The following is a 20,491-nucleotide window of genomic DNA, read 5'->3' as shown; positions in this document are numbered from 1 at the left end:
GGATGGCAAAAGCGTCACTTCGTTAGCTATCGCCTTGTTTTTCGCTTATGTCTTGCGGAATATCCCCCTACCTTCCTGCAGGGTTAATTACGCCCAAACCTTCCGCGGTCACAAGACCCAACCGGTGCGTCCCCATCACACTTGGCCGGCCAGAAACAGGACCCCGACAGAAGCGAGGAGACAATCAAAATCCGACTGGCCGCAGGAGGCGGAACCCTTTTTTTCCGAGTGAGCGCTAGGAAGGGTTGCGAGGGGGAAGATAAATTGCGTTGCGCTACGAGGGTCGCACATGGCGGCGGTGAGCGGCGGTCGCCACGTTCCTGCGGGGATGGCGGTTCCCGGGGGCTCCCGGCCTCTCCTGGGAGGGGGGAGACGGGGCTGAGGGCGGCTCGTGGCGTCCCGTTTCCCCCCTCCTCCCAGTTTAGAAAGTCCTTAAAAGGTCATATCGCTGAGAGCCGCTTACACTTACTGTCATGTACCCACTCATATGCTTCAAGGTTTTTTTAAAATGCCCAACACCTAAACGCTGGTTACTTACAGCAATGCAGTGCTTACTGGCACTGGGCTGGAGCAGAGCGTGTAACCTAGCGCAAAGCGAAGGGGTTCTTTATGGAGGGCTTCCGATGGAAGGATTTGTTCTGTAATTTGGTGTTATGATTGCATCAATCCCTACGATGTAAGTGTTAGTGAACTATTATTATCTTCTTGCAGAAAAACTGAGTGCACGTTACAGGTGTGACAGCTTGACTTTTCAACATGGAGAAGAAACAAGTTTCGAAACGGTTGTATGTTGGAGGGCTCGGCCATACGGTTTCAAAGGCTGAACTGCAAGAAAGATTTGGCAAGTTTGGGCGTGTTTTGGATGCAGAGATTATTACCAGGAAAGATGATCAGGGTAACAGTTTTGCATCATCCTTTAAAAGTGAATTGTTTTTCAGTTTGTAGTGTGAAATGGAATTTTTGCTTCAGAGACACTTTATTTTCAGGAAATAGCTTAATTTTCAGTTTTAAAGGAAACACGGAAACTATATAGAAATTAACTGAATGTTTATCATTGATCAGGGAACCCTATGAAAACGTTTGCTTACATCAACGTCAGCATTTCTGATGCAGATCTTAGAAAGTGTAAGTACTTTTTTTTTTTTTTTTCTTAGAGTAATTTATGGTTTTGAGCCAAGTTGCATTACTGATAATGCATCTAATGTTGCCAGATCTTAATGTGGTCAGGGTAGACCCTGTTTCATTCTGTCATCATATTCATTCCATTTTCTTTAAGCTGCAGTTTTATGGAAGTTGCTTTCCTGGAGTTTTCAGTAAGTAGATGTAAGCAGATTAAAAAGATTCCCTGTGACTGAAATAGCTGATTTATAAGTTCATTCTAACCCTTTTAGGAAAAGGTATAGGAAGCGTGCTTCAAATGCTTTCATCAGGTCCATAAAACATTACAAGTGACTTGACGTGAGAGGAAACACAGAAGGAGGGCTTACATAAAGCATGCTTTTGTTAAAGCAATTTAACAAATCCCAAAATAGTTCGACTGCAGAACTACTGGCAGGCTTATAAAGCCACCTGTGTAATATGTGGCAGGAAAATGGCAGGTGAGGATACCTATACCCGAAGAGAGGGATTGGTAATGTGCCCCTTTTATCTAGGGAGTGCTGCCACTAGGAATAGGAAAGCTGTTTGAGAGTGACTAAAAGCTAACCCAGCCCTTGATACTTAACTTCCTTAAGTTCTAGTACAACACTTTTCTCTTTGGGTTTCAGTACTCCTTAGCTATGTTTTTCAAAGTACAGAAATAGTTAAGTGGAGAAGAGCCTATCTGACAGTAGTATAGAAACTTCAGGGTATATGTATCTGAATTTTCAGGTTTGTATTTGAACTGAACCATACAGGCTTCAATGACTCTTTTGAAGTCAGAACTTTAATCTTGAATGTCTTGTGTAAGAGTAGGGTATTAGACCTTTCATAAACAAACTTAAATCAGGTGAGTAATGGAGTATAAAATCGTGCTAAAGAAACTTCAGACTATCATAGAAGGAGGCATAGTTAAGTCTAAAGTGTATTTTTTTAATGTAGAAAATATTAATTTCCTATCTATTTGTTTTACAGGCATGTCAGTTTTAAATAAAACAAAATGGAAAGGGGGAACAGTGCAAATTGAGTTGGCCAAAGAAAGCTTTTTGCACAGGTAAAAATCAATTTTAAAAAATGTATGTTGTTGCTAAAGTTACCCTTTTTCTGTTTATCTGATAATATTATGGCTGTGCTTTCATCTGCTATGCTTTTACTCTTTCTATTTTTTATTGACATTGGTGGACTCTTGATGCACATTAGATACTGCAACATGTTTTGCATCATTATTCCCTTGAAGGTAACAGATTTGTTAATTCCTTGAGTAGTGAATGGTTACTGTTCTGTGGGAGAGGGTCACTGCCAGCTGTAATTCAGCACACAGGCAGACCTTTTTTCATATATGATATACTTTTTGGTACAGGCTCGCCATGGAGAGGGAGGAGGCAAAGCTGCAGAAAGAAAAGCCACAGAGAAACGACAAAGCGTGTCTGTTAGAATCACTGAAAAAGGCTGGAGTTGTAGACTTTCACATGAAAGCAGTACCAGGTACAGAGGTGCCAGACCATAAGGTATGGTGGGGTAGATATATAGAGAATTAAAACAAAACCCAGAATCGGGCAAAAGCATATTACATCTAAATTTATGTCAAATCTCTACACTTTATGTAAAGAGACTTTTATTAAGTGTGACAGTCCAATTTGTGAGATGTAGTCTAAAGAAATACCTTATGTGTAGACATGTAGAATGCTCCTGTAGTTCTTTGTAACGACTGGCAATAATCTTGATCATACTGTCCTCTTGTCGTGTTAAGTTGGTAAATGCTTTTTTACTCGTTGATGTTGGGAATATCTTCACGTCACCCTTAAAAGCATGTAAAGAGAATGTGTGTCTTATTTTTATACAGCATATACTTTTTTGACGGCTGGGTTGTCAGGAACTGATCTCTGTGCTTCAGCACATTCAGGATCAGGGTCTACACATGCTTACAAAAGTAAGGCTTAGAATAAAATCACTGAACATGCAAATTTACGCAAGAAAAATTGTATTTACTACGAAGTTTTCAAAATTATTTGCTAAGCACAGAATGTTTTTGGAGGGTGATGGGGGGGATTTTAATTTTTTAGCAGGAAGGGGGAAAAGGGCAAAATAATAGTGATCCTGTCTGTATATTTACCACTGTTAATTCATAAACAAGAAGCCTTATACTAAAAATGGTACTTGTAAAGAAATTAATTTCTTTATTGTCATTCTTTATTTGCACATTGTAGAAGTTTGGTTTTTTGGCTGGTTGGTTTTGGTTTGTTCTTTTTTTTTGAGAAGGAAGCTGGATAAGTTGTAGAGTACGAATATATCTCACTTAAGAGAGTAAACAAAAAAAGAATTAGTCACAGTTGGTTCTTTATTAGTGTTTCTGTTATCCAAGAATATGCATGTTGTTTTATTCCAGGATTACTTTCATTCCCTTTTTTGTTTAACACTGATTATTTTTCTTTTCTTTTAGAAATGGGTTGTTGGGAAATTCGGCAGAGTCTTGCCTATCCTGCACCTCAGGAATCAACAAAAAAATAAAATATCCTTTTCCTATTGGCTGGCCATAGGCACAATTCCCTCTTTCTTTTGTCATATGGGGAAGCATTTGCTTAACACTTTTAATATCGACTACTGTGTCATACTTGATTTACTGAATCACCTAAGTAAATCTTGCAGTAAGTTTGTGTGATTTGAATAAATTTTTTAGACTGCAGGTCAGTTGCCTAAAGGCTTATGGTCATATCATTAAAAAGGACTCTCTGTTGTCCTTTCACGCAGAATTTAGCCTGTTCATAAAGACTGGAAGCCTGCTTGCTAAAAGAATCATGTTGTTTTAATTCCTTAACTGAGACTAACATTGTGAAATATGACCCATCAAAATACTGCCATAACCTCAGAAAGCTGGAGCTAGACTTGACACATGTAGTTCCTATATCCGAGCTTACTTGGCACTTGGAAGGGGGAGATGATACCATAAACAAGAAGCGGCAAGGAGAGTTCCCTCTAACTAAGAAGCCACCTAAAAAACTGAAGCAACTGAGCAGTGAGGCTTTGAATGGAGCAGTAGTTTGCTCTTCTGAGTGCCAGTCACATTCAAAAAACACATGCTCACCACAGCTAGATCAAAGATCAAAATCCAAACCCAATGAGAAGTCTAAATTGCCTTCATCAAGGACTCTGAAGAGTAAAATACCAGGGAGAGGTTTATTATCAGATAAATGCAATGTTTCTGGAGTTACAGCTCAAAATGATATGAGTGTTTCTGATAGTGACATTGATTCTGAAAAGGAAATCAGACCAATGGTAGAGAGAGAAACAGAGAAAGCTGAAAATGTTGAGACTGAAAATGACCACTTGGAAATTGTTGGGGATAATTTTGAATTAAAATACAATAGTCACTGGTTCTTAAGCAATCCAGATGCCAAGAAGAAAGCCATCAAAGGAAGTTACAGAGAGAAAGAGACTATGGAATGTGATAATGGCTATGATTCAGCAGATACAGATGAAATTATTGCTGAAAGTAAAACTCCAGATCTAAGTAGCAGGAAAACTGCAGTTTTAGAAGTTTCTAAACAGGTGACCGTGGAAAATAAAGAAATATTAACAAACAAAAAATGTGGTTTGATAAATGATTCCTCACTGAAAACTTGCAATTTAGAAGAAGAATACATTGAAAGAAAAAGGAAAAGGAAGAAATCTAGAATTGCTGCCTTGCAGAGTACACCAGTTAACAGTACAACAAAGGCAAGTGATAGTGAAAGCTCTTATTCAGAGTCTGAGAAAGGGGAGTCTGAAATCAGTTCCGAGTATGAATCCATGATGCAAAACTGTTACCACTTAGACCTTACATTAGATGACTTAAAAGCATTAGCTACTGAAAACACTGGGACACCAGCAGAAGAATCGGATAGTACACAGAGTTCTAGTCAGTGCAGTGTTGAAGAAAATCCTAAAGGTAATGTTGTAAATAAAACAAAACTTTCTAAATCTCGCCCTGGAGTTAAAAAAAAATGTATCTCTCCTGAAGATGTAGTTGCTGCAATTTTAGCGGGGGAGGAGAATGCTGATGAAGAAAGCTCCAAGGGACAAAATAATTCACATTTGAAGTATCAACCCTTCAGAGGAATGGGGTCCCTTTATGAAAAAGAGTTAACTAAGGACAGCACTGATTTAAAGAGGAGGTCTGTAGAAAGTTTAGATCTTGAAGCTTGTATTTCTTACTGTGGGGAGGAGTCATCTAAAAGACAGTCTAAGAACCATCCATTATATTCACTTGAAGTCAGCAGTAAAAAGAGGCAAAATATGTATTGTGAACAGCACAAGGGATTGTCAGATGCTGCCACCTTAGCAGATGAGAGAGATCAGCCTGTTTCCAGGCCATGTTTACAAGGAAAGAAGAAAGATGTGAGTTCTTTACAAGATGACCAAAATTCAGAGCACGGAGATGCTGCTGCTAGTACTGATCAGAGCGAAGATGAGAACAGTGACATGGATAGTAATGCTGCAGTGTCACAGAAACGTATTAAACGACAATTGAAAAGCCCAGAACTGCTTTCGAAAAAATTGAAGAGGAATGTAAGCAATAAAAATCCAGAATGTGAAGCTAATAAATGTGAGAATGGGAAGACAAGCCTTCTGGAAAATAAAGAGCTTTGTCTTCATGCTACTGCTTCAAAGGAACCTAGTACAACAAAGAAACAGTTGCAGGATAACCAGAGGAGGCTGGCAGCTCTGGAAGAGAGACAGAAAGAGAGAGAATTACAGAAGAAACTCATTCAAGGAGCTCTTTCAAGTCTGGTAATTACACTCACAACTTCTACCTGAATAGCATGCAGTAAAAGAAAAAGGGAAATTAATAGATGTGGTTTAAGATATTTTAAAATCATATTCTGGAATTTCTGATTACATTGCCAGTTTTCTTTTGAGTGTATACAAAATGATGCATACCTAATTCCTGGAATGTCTCTAGAGTTGCAAGAGGAATAGTAGATTCCTCCTTTCATGTCATGGAAATGTCTTTTAGATACTTAGGTGTGATGGTAGCAAGTATTTGGTATGTTTGACTTGACAGTTTCACTCTTACATAGGATAGCCAGCCAGCAGGCAAGCATAAACACATCATATTCAATTCAGATGCGGAAAGTGAAGCTGAAGTAGATGAGATGTTGAAGAAAGATGCGAGTTTGGGAAATACGCATGAAAAAGTAAGTGTTATTAGGAAAAAGTCCAGTATTCTGTAAGGTAATGCCATATCAATATGACTCTGCTTTTTATTCTGAAGACTGTTTTTCGTAGTGAAGTGATAGAAAAAAAAGTAGATAAGGTTTGAATTGATATGAGTGATTCTTCTTTTTTTGCTAACATGAAACAGGTTTCATAAAACTTAACCATGTATCTGATAAAGCTGGAGAACTTGGAGAATTTGTAAGGAGATTGAGATTTGCATAAAAGAGATTTTCATTTTGATTAAAAGAAAAAGAATGTTTAAGTTATAGGGCTTATGCATAATTAGTTTTGAAATTTCACTGCTTTTAGTCAAAGGAAGGGGAGAAGATTTGGCTTGAGTAGTATAGAAGGACTTTTCGGTTTTTCCAACACTGTGGACAAAGAATCTTTATTAATGCAGGGTCTTGTTTTTAAAGCAATGTTAAGGTCCAAAGAAGTTGAGTGGGACTTCCTCTTTACACCTTACCTAATTGAGACCTTTTTTGACAGACTTCTCAGGATTTTACTGCCATACTTTCAGCACAATTAAGTGCTTTTTTCTGGAATACAACTTCTTGTGTAATCACATTTTTTAGTCACATCTCTGCTAAAGCTTTAAACCATTGGTTTTGCTTTTATTGGGTTTTTTCTTCATAAACGTAGTAAGATTAGGACCATTCTCACTATTTAATTAAAATCTTCTTTTCTCACTTTTCCTCACGTTTAGTGCTTTTTTACACATATATCTCTTACCCTGTATTTAGAATCCCTGCCCTGTATTTTTCCTTTTCTTTAGAAGAACCTCTAATTCTATGGAAAATTGTTTCAAAGCCATGGAGTGCTTATCTTTTGTAATCATTGATATTTATCAACTGACTTAAACTATGTTCTAGAGTTTATACCATAAATGACGCTTGTTCAGAAAGGATATAATTAGACACTGATGTTTTTAAATTGATCTCCCTTGACGTAATCAGAAAGTTGGAGTTTTATATCTAACTCTCTGATATCGTAAAACCTGAGTTACCCTTTACATGGATATTTGGCCGATGCTAAAATTTAGTAGTCTTAACTGTAAAACAGAATTGTACGAGGTGTGTATACAATGTAAGCTTTGGAAGCGCATGGATCAATAAGTGAGCTGGTTGTTCTGGAAATGCACTCTTTCAGATAAACTGGAAAGCAGAACAAAGTTGATACTGATTTATTTTCTCAAACTTAACGTAAATGGCTGCTTTTCTGTATTTTCTTTTTGTTTAATAAAGGGTGAATCTGCTCCTAAAACTTTGGCCAGGCTGTTTGAAAGCAGCGAGGATGAGCAAGATGATACAGATGGTGATAGATTCAAAATTAAGCCCCAGTTTGAAGGCAAAGCTGGTGAAAAAGTGAGTGAACCCATTACTGTAATTTAGTTTTCTTCTAAGTCTCCATAATGCCACTTCAGAAGAACGTAACATGTAGGCTTGCATACTTGCTGAATATGATTTTGACAAACTTGCAATAGAATTCTCTTAAATAGAGGAAACAGTAGCCATGGAGGAAATAATGTGTGTTGGGGAGTGGGAGGAGGTTCTCTGATGTTGTCATCTTTTAATACAAAGAAGTGTCTGGAAAAGGCATCAAGAGCTAAAGGGTTATTAATATGTTGCTATAATTATAGTAAAAAAAAAAAAAAAGGTTACTGAATGTTGATGACTTTCTTCTCCAGTGCTTAACAGGATCTATTTCATTTTGTTTAGCTCTTGCAATTGCAATCACGATTTGGCACAGATGAAAGATTTCGCATGGATGCTCGATTCCTTGAAAGTGACAGTGAAGAAGAAGGTAAACCTGCTCATATTTCTTGGTTAATAGTAATAGAGCTATATCTTGGAGCCTTAATTTTGGACGCTTGAAGGAACTTATGGACTACTTTGCTTCTTTGGTGATTCCTTAAAGAAAATAACCCAACTCTGTTGTGGCAGTACATAGTATATATTGGTCGCTGTGTTTTCTTAAATGTATATGTTGCAAAAGTATTTGTAATAGCTGAGTGAGACATACTTGGTTGATAAATCGACATTTGAAAATATTTTTTTTAATACAGGATGATACCAGAACGTGTTTATCCATGTTTTTCGCAGGATAAGTGGTGACTTATTAAAATAAACTTTTTGACCGTTACATTCATTTAAACTGTTTGTTTTGTAGTCATCCTGCAGTCCATGGCTGATTTGGCAGCCTTAGAAAGAAAGATTTTTATTTTTTGCTTTAACAGCAGAAGGCAGGAAAGCTGAAAAAGGCAAACTTTTAAAAGTATTTCTTCCACCCCCCCCAAAAAAATGAAATTATTAACCTAGTTTTCAAAATTCAGAATTTGTTTCTGAAACTTAAATTTTTGCCTAGTTCTGCTACTCACTTTGCTGTTTTAATGTGATCTTCTGTACAGCATCTAACAGTGGCAGAGTAGTTGCACAGTTATGTGATACAAGCAGGGGACAGGTTAAGTAACTGATCTGATTTTCACATGAGATAGATGCCCATGACATTTCTAATCAAAGATTTTCTACAGTCCAAGGGAGAAAGCCTCTAAGTTGCTTTAAAATAAAGGAAGTGACGTGTTGAAAACATGTGAGCTCTTCTACTACTATAGTAATGTTATATAGCAAATATTACAGGCTTACTCAGGTCATAGCAGGGAAAAAATAATGTATTTATTTTTCTCTTAGCAGAGACAAACATCTTGAAGGCAGATGAGGAAGAAGAGCTTGCTGCGGAGAAAAAGAAAAATCTGCAGATACTGGGAAGCCTCTTGAATATCAACCTGGAACAGCCTAAGCCAACTAAAATGGCCACAAGTGCTAAGAAATTCAAGTATGAATCATCCGTTATCAGAAAAGAAGGAATTTTAGGAAGGCTTAATTTTTCTAATTTCTAATTTTTGCCAAGGTTTCACAACTAAAATTTCTGCCTAGCTGACTGAGAAAAGTATTTCCTTCTCTGTTGTGTGGATTTGAAGTCAGTCTTTAATGCAGTTTCCTAATTTGAGTGTCCCAATAGATTATACAACTGGTAATTATTATTTTAGGGAAAAAATTAAGGGATGCCTGCTTGAGTTTCTTCTAGTAGATTTTGATTGATGGGATTGTTGGTTATGAAAATTAGTATTTTAATAAGTCCTTGCCTATGTAAGATATTTTTCTGTTCTCTGTGGAGACAGACTTAAGGTGGCTAAACAAAGAAAGAACATGTGAGTTGGGCAGTAGGTCAGTAAGTTAGACTCATAACTTATGTAGCAGTTAATAAGGTGGTTGTTTTTTCTGGCCTACAGGTGATTAGCATCAAACTTCTTTTTCAGTGAAGGATTTTTTTTTTTCATTTATCTGTACTTCTGCTTTTGAGAAATTTCTTCATTAGATTAGGAATTTGTTACATGTTGCTGTTGGGCATGCTGTAGCCTTCATTAGAGGATGATGAGATAGGTTTGGAAATGTACTATTGGAAGTATGGTGACATATAACTATGCACTTGAACAGAAATTGGTCTGTGGACTGAATTGGTGGAAGTTAGTAGTGTTAAGGGTAATGCAATAGTGTGCAATTAGTAGATTTTTACTGACAGTGACTGTTGGAGTTGCATCAGTTCACTGCTGACTGCTAAATACCATTGCGACTGCTGCACAATCATATTTAATTCCATGACTTTGTACAAATTTTTGTGTATTTTCTAAAGACTAAGCAGAGGGGGAAATAATCTGTGCAACCTTAGAGGTCATCTTAGGAAAGTTTTGTGACTGACAATGTTTTCTAATACCCAGTTAATGATACAGTATGTAACCATTTAAAGGTGGTTAATTTATGCCATAAGCATTAATTTAGGGAGAGGAGGGGAAATAAGTGATCACCTTCTTGCATTGCCATAAGGCAGCATGGGCTTTGCTACGCTAGTATTGGGGTCAGTCTAAACCTTAGACTGCTTTAGCTGAAAGTCCTCAGAATATTTAAATTTTGAAAGGTGGACTAATGGGGTTTTGTTTGTTTGTTTTCTTTTTTTTTTTTTTTTTTTTTTTTTTTCCCCTTGGACTCTTTGAACTTATACAATGTTTGGTACTAGAAGAAATGATATATCAATTTGGATAGCTATATTGATATAGCTCCTCAAAAGATAAACAGGTGCAGGTATAAACTTACTCTTACTGCATAACACACACAACTTGAGGTCTATGTTTTATATGAAATACTACAATTTTATTAAAGCCACTTCTGTTTATAATTTTTCCTGACCTGGACACTGAATAGCAGGTCAAATGTGAATTTGAATCTGACTGTAAAGGTTTAGGGTAGCTTTCAGCTGAGCATTTAGAAAGTCTCATGTTTTTTCTTTTCCTTTCTGTTTTTATAGAGATATTAATGCCCTCCGCTATGATCCCACAAGACAGGACCATGCAGTTTTTGAAAGGAAACCAAGTGCTACAGAAAAAGAAAGGTAATATTACAGCCTGGTAACTGTAATTGTGATGTTTCTTCCCATGGAAAGATGGCAGAAGACTGAGTTTGAAACTATGCAGACTGCTATGTTTTTTCTTTAGTTCTCCCTGTTATTGATAAAATCAAGATACAGTAAGAATTGTGACCACTAAAAACACCATGTAATGTCATCTTTTCTTTCTAGTCCATGTACTCTCTGCATGCCATTTTCTGTCTTCCTTTCTCACCTTCAGGCTATCCCTTTGCTTCAAGTCATGGACTTTAAGATTTGCAAATCTTAAAAAAGATGAGAAAATGAGAAAAAAAATATTATCTCGTAACATTTATTTTGCCAGAAAAAAAATCTGTCCTAAATATCTTAACTTAAATGCTATCACATGTTAAGTGAAAAGTCAGGATGTAGTTAATTATAAAGTAGACTTGTTCCTGCCTTTAGAGTCAAACCTCAGCTGTTTCCCCAATGCTTACCCTCAGGGTGTGGGTAAATTGCAGGAGGTGAAAAGAAATGGGTCAAAAGTGTAAACCAAAAGGATAGTCATGCAGCCCTATAAACGTATTTCTGGCAATAGGAAATATCTTATTGCCAGAACCTGGAATTGCTAAGAAAAAAGAAGAAGAAGAAGGAAAAAAACCAAAACACCAAAAAAACCCCACCCAAACCTTAAAAGTGAACTACTCATTAATGTGCTTAGATAAGTTTAGGAAAACATTAATAGCAAGGTTGCCTCTGAGGGAACCTTTCTTTTAAAAATATATGTGCTATCTTACTATCCTTTTAATAATCTCATTTCAGTAAAGCTAAAAGGAAGAAGAAGAGGGAAGAGAGTGAGAAACTCCCTGAAGTGTCTAAAGAAATGTATTATGATATTGCTGTTGATTTGAAAGAGTTGTTTGGATCTTCAAAGAGCAAATCAGAAAAAAAAGAAGAAATACCCTGGGACAAAGACGATGCAGAGGACTCTACCCCACCTGACCATCTGGGACCTAACGTTGGGAGTAACGTAGCTCAGGAGTCTAGTGGTTTCACGTTTTCCTTCTTCGGAGACTTGGAGGAGTCAGGCATAAAAGAAGGTAACAGCAGAACATAAATAATAGTACAATTTCTAATGAGTAGCTTACGTCAGGCACTGTAGAGTAATATAGTGTATGGAAATCCAGAATCCAGGGGATTTTTAGAGGCAAAAGTCAATAATTACACAAATCATTATGATCTTCCCAAGATGGTTGTAATTTAATCACAGCTCATTCATGCTTGCATCCCAGGAATTTTAAAAGGGGTGTTTTGAGAAGGAACTATTATTTAATTGGTTTTGAACAGTGATGGAAAAACTTGTTGTCATCCACTAAATTTCTCAAATAAACAGGGAAAAAGATGATATACAAGTCAAATCAGGTTTCATATAAACCAACAAGATTGTAAATAAAATGTGTGTTAATTAAGGTAGTATTATGAGCAAAAGAAAATCTTAGAGTTGACCCCAAGATCCAAGAACATTTTATTATGTACTTACTTTTATTATTAGAAAAAATTCAGAAAATTGGAACTGAACAACACATGATTATTGGGGTGTCCTAACTGAAGCTAAATGTTATGAAATCAAGATTAAAAAATCTGAAATCAAGTCACTTAATAAGTAGTAATGTAGGAAATGAAAGAAACTGTGTGAAGTTAACTGAAATACATACAAAAAAAACCCCAACCAACCAAACAGAAAAAAACCCAACAACAAACCCCCACGTTTCTGCTGACTTCAGAAAGCATTCACTGTGTTATGAATGCAGTAATACGGGTTTCAGAATATGTAAGAGATCTCTAGAACAAAGTGGAGAATAATGGAGATGTAGTTCAGAGTTCACAAAGTTCTTAGCACTGAGAACCACGCTTGAGCATTGTGTCTTCTATTTGCTGGTTTGAACAATTATTGGTTTATATTGCATAAGAATCCTGTTTGGTGGCAACAGGGCCACTGTGCTAGCTGATGTATTGACACAATCAAAAAGATAAATCTCTCTCCATTGCACATACCTCAGTTGCTTAGGTGATTTTTGTGATTATTTGTGGTGGTGGTGTTTTTGTTTAACCTGACTTAAGATCATGTGTGTCGTGTGGAAGCCATGAAGGGAGAACATGTAGATAGTCTTTTTTTTTTTTTTTTGAGCACAAACTATGGGTGTTTTGTGGACAATTTAACTTTGCAAGTGCTCACTTTTTCCAAAGTAGCATTTTCTGATCTTTCTCTTGAATAAAATACTGTTGGTGTTTCATAGTGTAGTTACTGTTGGGTTTGGAAACTGTTTTATATTGCCAGAGAGAGGCAGTACAGGAGCTGTCTTCTCTATTCTGGTCATCCAGACAAGTACTGTGCGTATACTTTAAAAGAAAAGGGTACCATAGGTTTCCTTTTGGTGAGGTGAAATAGTAAAGGCTCAGGTACTTGTTCAGGTTACCATGTGTAAACTGCTCTTCTGGCAACTGGCTGTGTACGCTATAGGCAGGAATACATATGTGAAAGTAACGTAGCTTAAACTCACAGAAAGGATAAGCTAAGGCATTGTGAGTTTCTTTGCAAAGGAACTTATTTAGATAGTTCACAGTGAAAGAAAGCTTTTATTCCAACTTCTACAAGCTAAAAATATGAATAGGCACAATTACTCCCAACTCAGTTGATAATGATTGTTAGGTTGGTGTGACTTGATAGAACCCTGGACCCTAATAACAAGCTTCAGATGGACTCGTACACTTTTTCCCTATGCTGTGATGATACTAGTTGTGAATTTTGAGGGTGAATTTGTGATATATGAGGAAGCAAACTAAATTCATACCTACCCAGAAGGTGATAGAAAACATGGGAGGGGAGGTTTCTGTCCTTCTTAAATCTGTGTTTTCCAATTTAAGTGTTTCACTCTGAAGTAGAGATTTTTACTGTCAAGTAGGGGAATAATCTGTTGGTTTTTTTTTTTTTTTTTTAAATTGTGATATTATTGCAGAGCCCTACATACTTGAAACAATAAAACCTGTAAAAGTCACATGGCAAGAAGATCCACGTTTCCAAGACAGCAGTTCTGAGGGTGATGATGAACCAGAGGCATCAGAAAGTGAAAGGGACAAAGAAATGCAAGTTATATTTGTATTTGTTGTCTACTTGGTTGTAGTTGTTTAATGCTATGAGAACATTAATAGCAGCATTCAGGTCATGGGAAACAAACACCTTCATTCCACATCTCTGAACAATGGAAGTCTTCTTAGGAAAGTGTTCCTTGCTGCACAGAATGTAATGGCCAAAAATCCCAATACCACACTTGATTTGAAGTTGAATGTAGAAGCTGAGTTTCTAGTTCGGTGCATGAGAATTTAACTGGGTAGTGGTTTTGGCCAAAAGTCAAATATATATTAAGTTTTCTTAAGAAGTGTTTTTTTTCTAGAAGGCTATACTTGGTTACTGTGGAGTAGTGTTCTTTAATACATACTATTTTTCTGAAGCATTACAGCTTTAACTTTTGTTAATGGAATTTGACAGTAACTTTTATGATGCTAAAATTCCTTTGTGTTTTTCTAGGTTTTTCTCTTTACCGCAAACAGAAAGTGTTAGATTTTTCTTCTTCTCCAAAGATGATGAACGACTAAGAGGTATCACAGAACTTATTCACCTCTTTTTTGTAACTCTTACTGAAATTCAATGAGGAAGAAAACCCTGCCTAGTTATTAATATTTTGTAGTTAAAACACAGATGAGGGGTTTAAGAAAAAAAAAATAAATTGCAGTTTTCCATCATTACTTGCGGTATAAACTGTGGTAGCACATCCCACAAGAAAGTCCTGGTAAAATAAATGCTGAACAGCTATCTTGCTTTCCTGTTTTCTGATAATTGCCTAATGATCTGAATGTAGCTGCTCTTTTAGGGTTTAGCAAAAAAAAAATATGTGAATATTCTTATCAGCCACATATGCCCACATGGTTCTTGATCCTAAATAATGTGGGGTTTTTTCTTGTGAATATAACAAATGTCATAGTTAAAACCAAACAAAACAATAATAAAACAAACAAAAAACCACCCAAAGAAAAATAATAAAAATAAAAAAAACCAAACAATGCACAGGCCACCAACACAATTGCTTTTGATATTTTGTACAATAAATTATCAGGACAGCCTTAAATAATGTTTGTTTTCTGAGACGTGTTAGATAACTATCATTAAAAGTTACTGTGTTAATACAGTTACTGTACTGTAATCTTCCAGCCTATCTGATTTACAGTGCCTGTTAAAATTGAGCTCTGAATCCTTAGCAGGCATAAATTTTCCTGGGAGATGTGCGATAATGGTGCTGAGCTATTAATGAAACAGATGCTGTTTCACTGCAATTTACATTTCAGCATATTGAGGAAAACTGCTGCTGCTTTTTATTTTTCTTAGTACACAAGGCTGTAATACATAACATTTCTGTTTGAGCCAACCATGTTGTGGGGGCAAGAGAGGAATATGAAGAACAGGCCTTCTGACTTGATTGCTGTGATGCTCATAAGATTTACAACCACCACCATATTCAGAATTGTTTAACCATATTAATTTGTTCTTTGTTTTGTGCAGAGGGCCCTAAGTTATTTTGTAGATCAATAGACCTCGGTGAAGAAAAAGATGGTTGGGAAGACAGGCGTAGATTATTGCTTGAGGTGAGTATTTTAACATCTGTTACTTGGTAACTGCAGCTGAAGGCTTAGCATGAGGAGGAAACATGGCTGCTTATTTGCTTAATTTGCATTAAAAATTAATTCAGGACCTTTAGAAGGGCTTGAAACTTTGTAATTACCAGGGAACTAAAAATTTTTAGTATAGAAGTGTGTATAACATTATGTTGTGATGTCCGGTCAGGTAAATTACTGAATCTCTATTATTGTACAGGACCAGTTACTTTACTGCATGTAAAAAAAGTGTTTGAGACAAACATGTGAATTTAGAAACTTTTCACAATATTATGTTAAAATTTAAATATTTTCAGGAATGCCGGAAGAAGCATAAGGATGCAAGAAGGAAAGTGAAAGCAAAACAATAAATCTTTCTTACCTTACTGGTCAGAAGCGTTTCGTGTTTGTTCTTCAAAGAAGTTGCAGAAAAATGTTACTTTCAAAATTCTACTCTTTCAAAGATCTAATAGGAAATAATATTGGAAAAGACTCTTAAACCTGGTTTCTAAATAGGTACATGTTTATTGCATCAATTCAGTGTTTGTACCAAGATTTGGTTTTATGTCTATATGGGTTAAATATGACTTGCTGCTTTGCAAGATTTTTGAGAATTTGATCATGTAACAAAGACAATACAGGGTTATTTTGCTGTGTTCTCAGGCCCCAGCGCTGAAGGGGGTTGAGAAAGAGCAGGTGGCTCCGTGTCTGTAAGACTATATAACCTGTATTCTGCCAAATATAATAGAGATCCTGTTTGAGATTCCTTTACAAATATTTGGAATGCATTATTTCCAGAGTAAAAGTTTACCAGAAGTTTATGAAAATACATATATAACAAGGAAGACTTGTGAAACGGGTATATTTGTATTTCTTCACAGAGCTGATTTTTCTACTTTTTAATTGAGTGTGTACGTTAATAAATAATAAGGACAAATGTTGCTAGTGGTGTATGCTTGTTGTTGAATGAATGATATTTTTACATATAAAGTCCTATTCTTAGGTCTGTTTGGCCTATATGCTGCTGAGGGTCTGCTGGAGCAGAGAGGCTCTGCCAGGCCCACCCTGGGCTCCCGCTGCCAGGCCTTGCCTGGCCCCTGGCCCCAGCCCAGGGGCAGCCGGGCGCTTTGCCTCTTACCGGTGCCCAGGCCAGCACACGCGTCGCACTCCCAGCTGGCCGTGCTGCTCCTCAGGTCGGAGCAGCGTCTGTGGGTGCCCTCGGCAGCGCAGGAGCAGCACAGGAGCAGTTGCCAGGGCCTGGGGAAGCAAACGGGTTCACGGCTGTGAGGACAAAGTGACCGCAGCACGGGATTGTCCGGCCGAGCTGTCGGTCTCAGTGCTTGCGCTTCGAGCCCTTGGCGAGACGGTGTTCCCGTACAGAGCCCCGGGGTGCAGCCTGGGAGAGCGGGGTGTGTGTAGCAGAGCGTGTGTTACAGGCCAGAAGAGGACCTGAAGGAGCAAGGGGCAGTCGTGATGATGTGGAATAGTTCAAGTTGTGATTTTAGGGCAGCAGCAGCAGCAGCAGGAGGATGGGCAGTGCAGTGCTGCGATATGGATCCAAATTGAGGATGTGTGGTGGGTTGACCCTGGCTGAACACCAGGTGCCCACCAAAGCCGTTCTATCACTCCCCCTCCTCAGCTGGACAGGGGGGGAGAAAATATGACAAAGGGATCCTGGTCGAGATAAGGACAGGAGAGATCGCTCATCGATTATCATCACGGGGAAAACAGACTCAGCTTGGGGAAAATTAACTCAATTTATTACAAATCAACCAGAGTAGGGTAATGAGAAATAAAACCAGATCTCAGAACACCTTCCTCCACCCCTCCCTTCTTCCTGGGCACAACTTCACTCCCGGATTCTCTACCTACCCCCACCAGCCATGCAGGGGGACAGGGGATGGGGTTTACGGTCAGTTCATCACACGTTATCTCTGCCGCTTCATCCTCCTCAGGGAGAGGACTCATCTCACTCTTCCCCTGCTCCAACATGGGTCCTTCCCACGGGCTGCAGTTCTTCACAAACCATTCCAGCGTGGGTCCCTTCCATGGCGTGCAGTCCTTCAGGAGCACACTGCTCCAGCGTGGGTCCCCCTGTGGGGTCACAAGTCCTGCCAGAAAACCTGCTCCGTGGGCTCCTCTCTCCACAGATCCACAGGTCCTGCCAGGAGCCTGCTCCAGCGTGGGGTTCCCACGGGGTCACAGCCTCCTTCGGGCATTCCCCTGCTCCGGCGTGGGGTCCTCCCCGGGCTGCAGGTGGAGATCTGCTCCACCGTGGACCTCCCTGGGCCGCAGGGGGACAGCCTGCCTCACCATGGTCTTCATCACCACGGGCTGCAGGGGAATCTCTGCTCCGGCGCCTGGAGCATCTCCTCCCCTCCTTCTGCACTGACCTGGGGCTCTGCAGGGTTGTTTCTCTTACATGTTCTCACTCCTCTCTCTGGCTGCCATTTTCCTCTGTCCCAATTTTTTTTTTTTTCCTTCTTAAAAATGTTATCACAGCGGCATTACCACTATCGCTGATTGGCTCGGCCTTGGCCGGCAGCAGGTCCGTCTTAGAGCCGGCTGGTATTGGCTCTCTCGAACACAGGGGAAGCTTCCAGCAGCTTCTTATAGAAGCCACCCCTGTAACCGCCCCCCCCCCCCCCCCCCCCGCTACCAAAACCTTGCCGCACAAAGCCAATACAGGATGCAAGCGCATCTGGGACTGGGACATCTCAGGTGATAGCGGACCATTAGCAGGGCTATGAAAGAAGCCGGACGGGTTGTGGGGAACTCACAGGCATTGCCAAATCACCAGAACGCCACAGCTTTGTGTTTCAAGCAACAAAAATCTACTACCGAGTCATATGCCCACCCGCACTCATGCTGACCCTTGGTAGAGCCCTGAGCAATGCATGAGGGAAAGAACCTCCTTTACCGGGTCCTGGGGGTCAGGGCTTGGCCACTCTGATCATAAACAAACACCGAGGGCTTCCACGTGATCAGAGCCGCCAGCACATTGCTTTTGCTACCTGTAACTCTTTTCTCAGAGTTTTTGCTGCATTAGCCCCCAGGACTGACACTTTGACTAGTCATTCTTTTCATGTCTTTGTCAGTATTGGCCCTCAGCAGGGCCTCCAACGCCCTCAGAAACTTGGGGTTTTTCTTCTGCCTTCCACTTCTTTAGACTCTTGTTCCTGCTTTCAGTATCTGCAATTCAGGAACTGGGCACCAGAGGACTTCTTAACATGCAAAACACACTAACAAGTTGTGTCTCTGTGCATAACTTTCCCTAACTCTTCAAGTCTTCTGTGGCTAATTGGAGAGATTTCAGGAGTATAGCCGAGCAGAGGAGATTGAAATGATAAGGAACAAGAAATCAGGATTTCTTCTTTTTCCAGTTTTCTTTGTCTTGCCGCTTACAGAACAAGTAATATCAGCCTTCTCCAATTCGTATTGATCCAGAGCATCTGCGGATGATGTCTGAACACATAGGAAACGGTGAGATTGTTTCTGTCAGACAATGTATGGGACATCATTGTCCTGTGCCCCATCATCATCGTCGGTCCCTCTCCACAAACTCCATCCATCATTTCCCTCAGTGGTCACCTGGACTTGCATCATGATTTCTCAAATCTAAGCTTTTCCCTCTAACGTCTGTAGCTGAATGATTGAGCTCATTTGCACAGATTCCCACTGGCTTTATTTGCAGAACCAGCTGCACACAATCACAGAAGAATGTTGCTTACCTGCCATTAATGAAAAAAAAAATGTAGCAAAGAAAAACAATTCATTAAAAAATAATGTATGAAGTTCAAGTTTCCTCCACTTTCCGCTGTGGGTCACCTTACTGGAACGCTTTCAGTGAGATACACAGGAGAACAGGTACAAACACAATGGAGGAGTTGGCTCAAGAGACCATCAAGCAGACTACTGAAAGACAAGGCAAGCTTTAAAGCGCCTGAAGCTCCGAGCAGCACCTGGGTAGCTGAGAGGTCTTTGAATGGGTGGAGACCAATGAGAGGAGGAAAGCTGGATGGACACTGGGAAATGCAGATGTCCAGGCAGTCTGCTGGAATGACTTCTTTAGAAATGGTCAGTTCAAGCAGGACATGTGGAAACCTGTGAGAGAGTGGTGAGAGTCAATACACAGTATACTAGGCAGAGCAGTGTCATGGGTGTAATGGGAAAACCCAATATTTCTTCTCCTGAGCATAGCACATGGGCTGGAAATTTCCACGTTGACATCATGGGAAAACATTGTCTGTGGAGGACCAGGGTTTGATGCATTTCATAGGATGAAAGATGTGCTCATATTGTCTTTAAGAGTGGAGAATGGTTCCTGAGCTTTGCAGGCAGGGCACAGCTGTGCTTCTCCATTCAGGCCCAGAAGGTGCTCACCATGCCAAGACCAAAGCTGGGCAGCCAGAATCCCAGCAGTTCCTTCAGTTTATGCATGCTCTTTGCCAGGGATGGGATTCATCCTGCCTCATTTTGACGATGAGACTAAGTCACCCAAGTTGAATTATTTCCAGTGACATAGCCATTTATCAAACACACCTTAAGTGGAGCAATGACTTGGAGACACTGCAGCTGTAAGCTCCACCTCCATCAGGCAGATCTTGTCCTGTGACCAGATCTCTCACTGCCTGCTGGGTAATGGTGCTCCCCAACCATCTGCAATACAAATGTAGGTACCAAATGAGTTCCACCCCGAGGTTTGCACAGGCTCTTGGAACTCATAAAGTACAGACGTGCCTCAGGGAGGTCTTGCCCTCAGCAAAATGTGTTTCCTCAGCTCATAGTTTGGGGGTCCATGAATGTGGAATGGAGAGACACAGTTGTTACCAGGGGATGAAAGGGAAAGCGCTACTGAGGAAGACAGCTACTGCCTGGTGCAGGCCCAGGGAATCCCCCTCCGGGGATGCAGGTGTTGCTAAGGAAGCTGTCCCAAACAAGGTACCTCGCCCCCAGAGCATGGGGTATCTTGCACCCAAGGACCCCACTTTTCCTTTTGGCTCTTTCCAGGAAGTTCTCAATCCAGACCGTTGGC

The 20,491-nt window shown here is 39.5% G+C and overlaps 2 protein-coding genes across 9 annotated transcripts in view; one reads left to right on the top strand and one right to left on the bottom strand.

Annotated features, from left to right (window-relative positions):
* The window catches only part of LOC115333254 (centromere protein P), a 166,212-nt gene extending 166,019 nt beyond the window's left edge, over nucleotides 1-193 (bottom strand). Inside the window, exon 1 of the mRNA XM_029995949.1 lies at nucleotides 72-193. The gene's annotated coding sequence lies outside the window, so the exon portion shown is untranslated. The remainder of the gene's footprint in view (nucleotides 1-71) is intronic.
* On the top strand, nucleotides 148-16,397 carry NOL8 (nucleolar protein 8). Of its 8 annotated transcripts, none has more exons than XM_029995908.2 (17): nucleotides 148-228; nucleotides 712-895; nucleotides 1,063-1,125; nucleotides 2,113-2,191; nucleotides 2,498-2,645; nucleotides 3,578-3,646; nucleotides 3,964-5,904; nucleotides 6,195-6,311; nucleotides 7,578-7,697; nucleotides 8,052-8,136; nucleotides 9,021-9,165; nucleotides 10,693-10,776; nucleotides 11,572-11,849; nucleotides 13,767-13,893; nucleotides 14,336-14,406; nucleotides 15,365-15,447; nucleotides 15,774-16,397. In XM_029995908.2, exons 2-17 carry the CDS (start codon nucleotides 757-759, stop codon nucleotides 15,825-15,827), a joined length of 3,603 nt encoding a protein of 1,200 aa, XP_029851768.1. In that variant the 5' UTR covers nucleotides 148-228; nucleotides 712-756; the 3' UTR covers nucleotides 15,828-16,397. The 8 variants fall into 8 exon arrangements, with proteins under 8 accessions (XP_029851768.1, XP_029851770.1, XP_029851769.1 ...); XM_029995910.1 differs by having other exon boundaries at nucleotides 154-298; nucleotides 712-841; XM_029995909.1 differs by having other exon boundaries at nucleotides 154-298; nucleotides 9,024-9,165.
* The last annotated feature ends 4,094 nt before the right edge of the window (nucleotides 16,398-20,491 follow it).

The sequence above is a fragment of the Aquila chrysaetos genome, chromosome 20 (assembly GCF_900496995.4).
Source record: "Aquila chrysaetos chrysaetos chromosome 20, bAquChr1.4, whole genome shotgun sequence".
NCBI classification, from domain to species: Eukaryota; Metazoa; Chordata; class Aves; order Accipitriformes; family Accipitridae; genus Aquila; species Aquila chrysaetos.
Note: the sequence above shows the minus strand (reverse complement) of the source record. Positions and strands in the feature narration are given on the sequence as shown.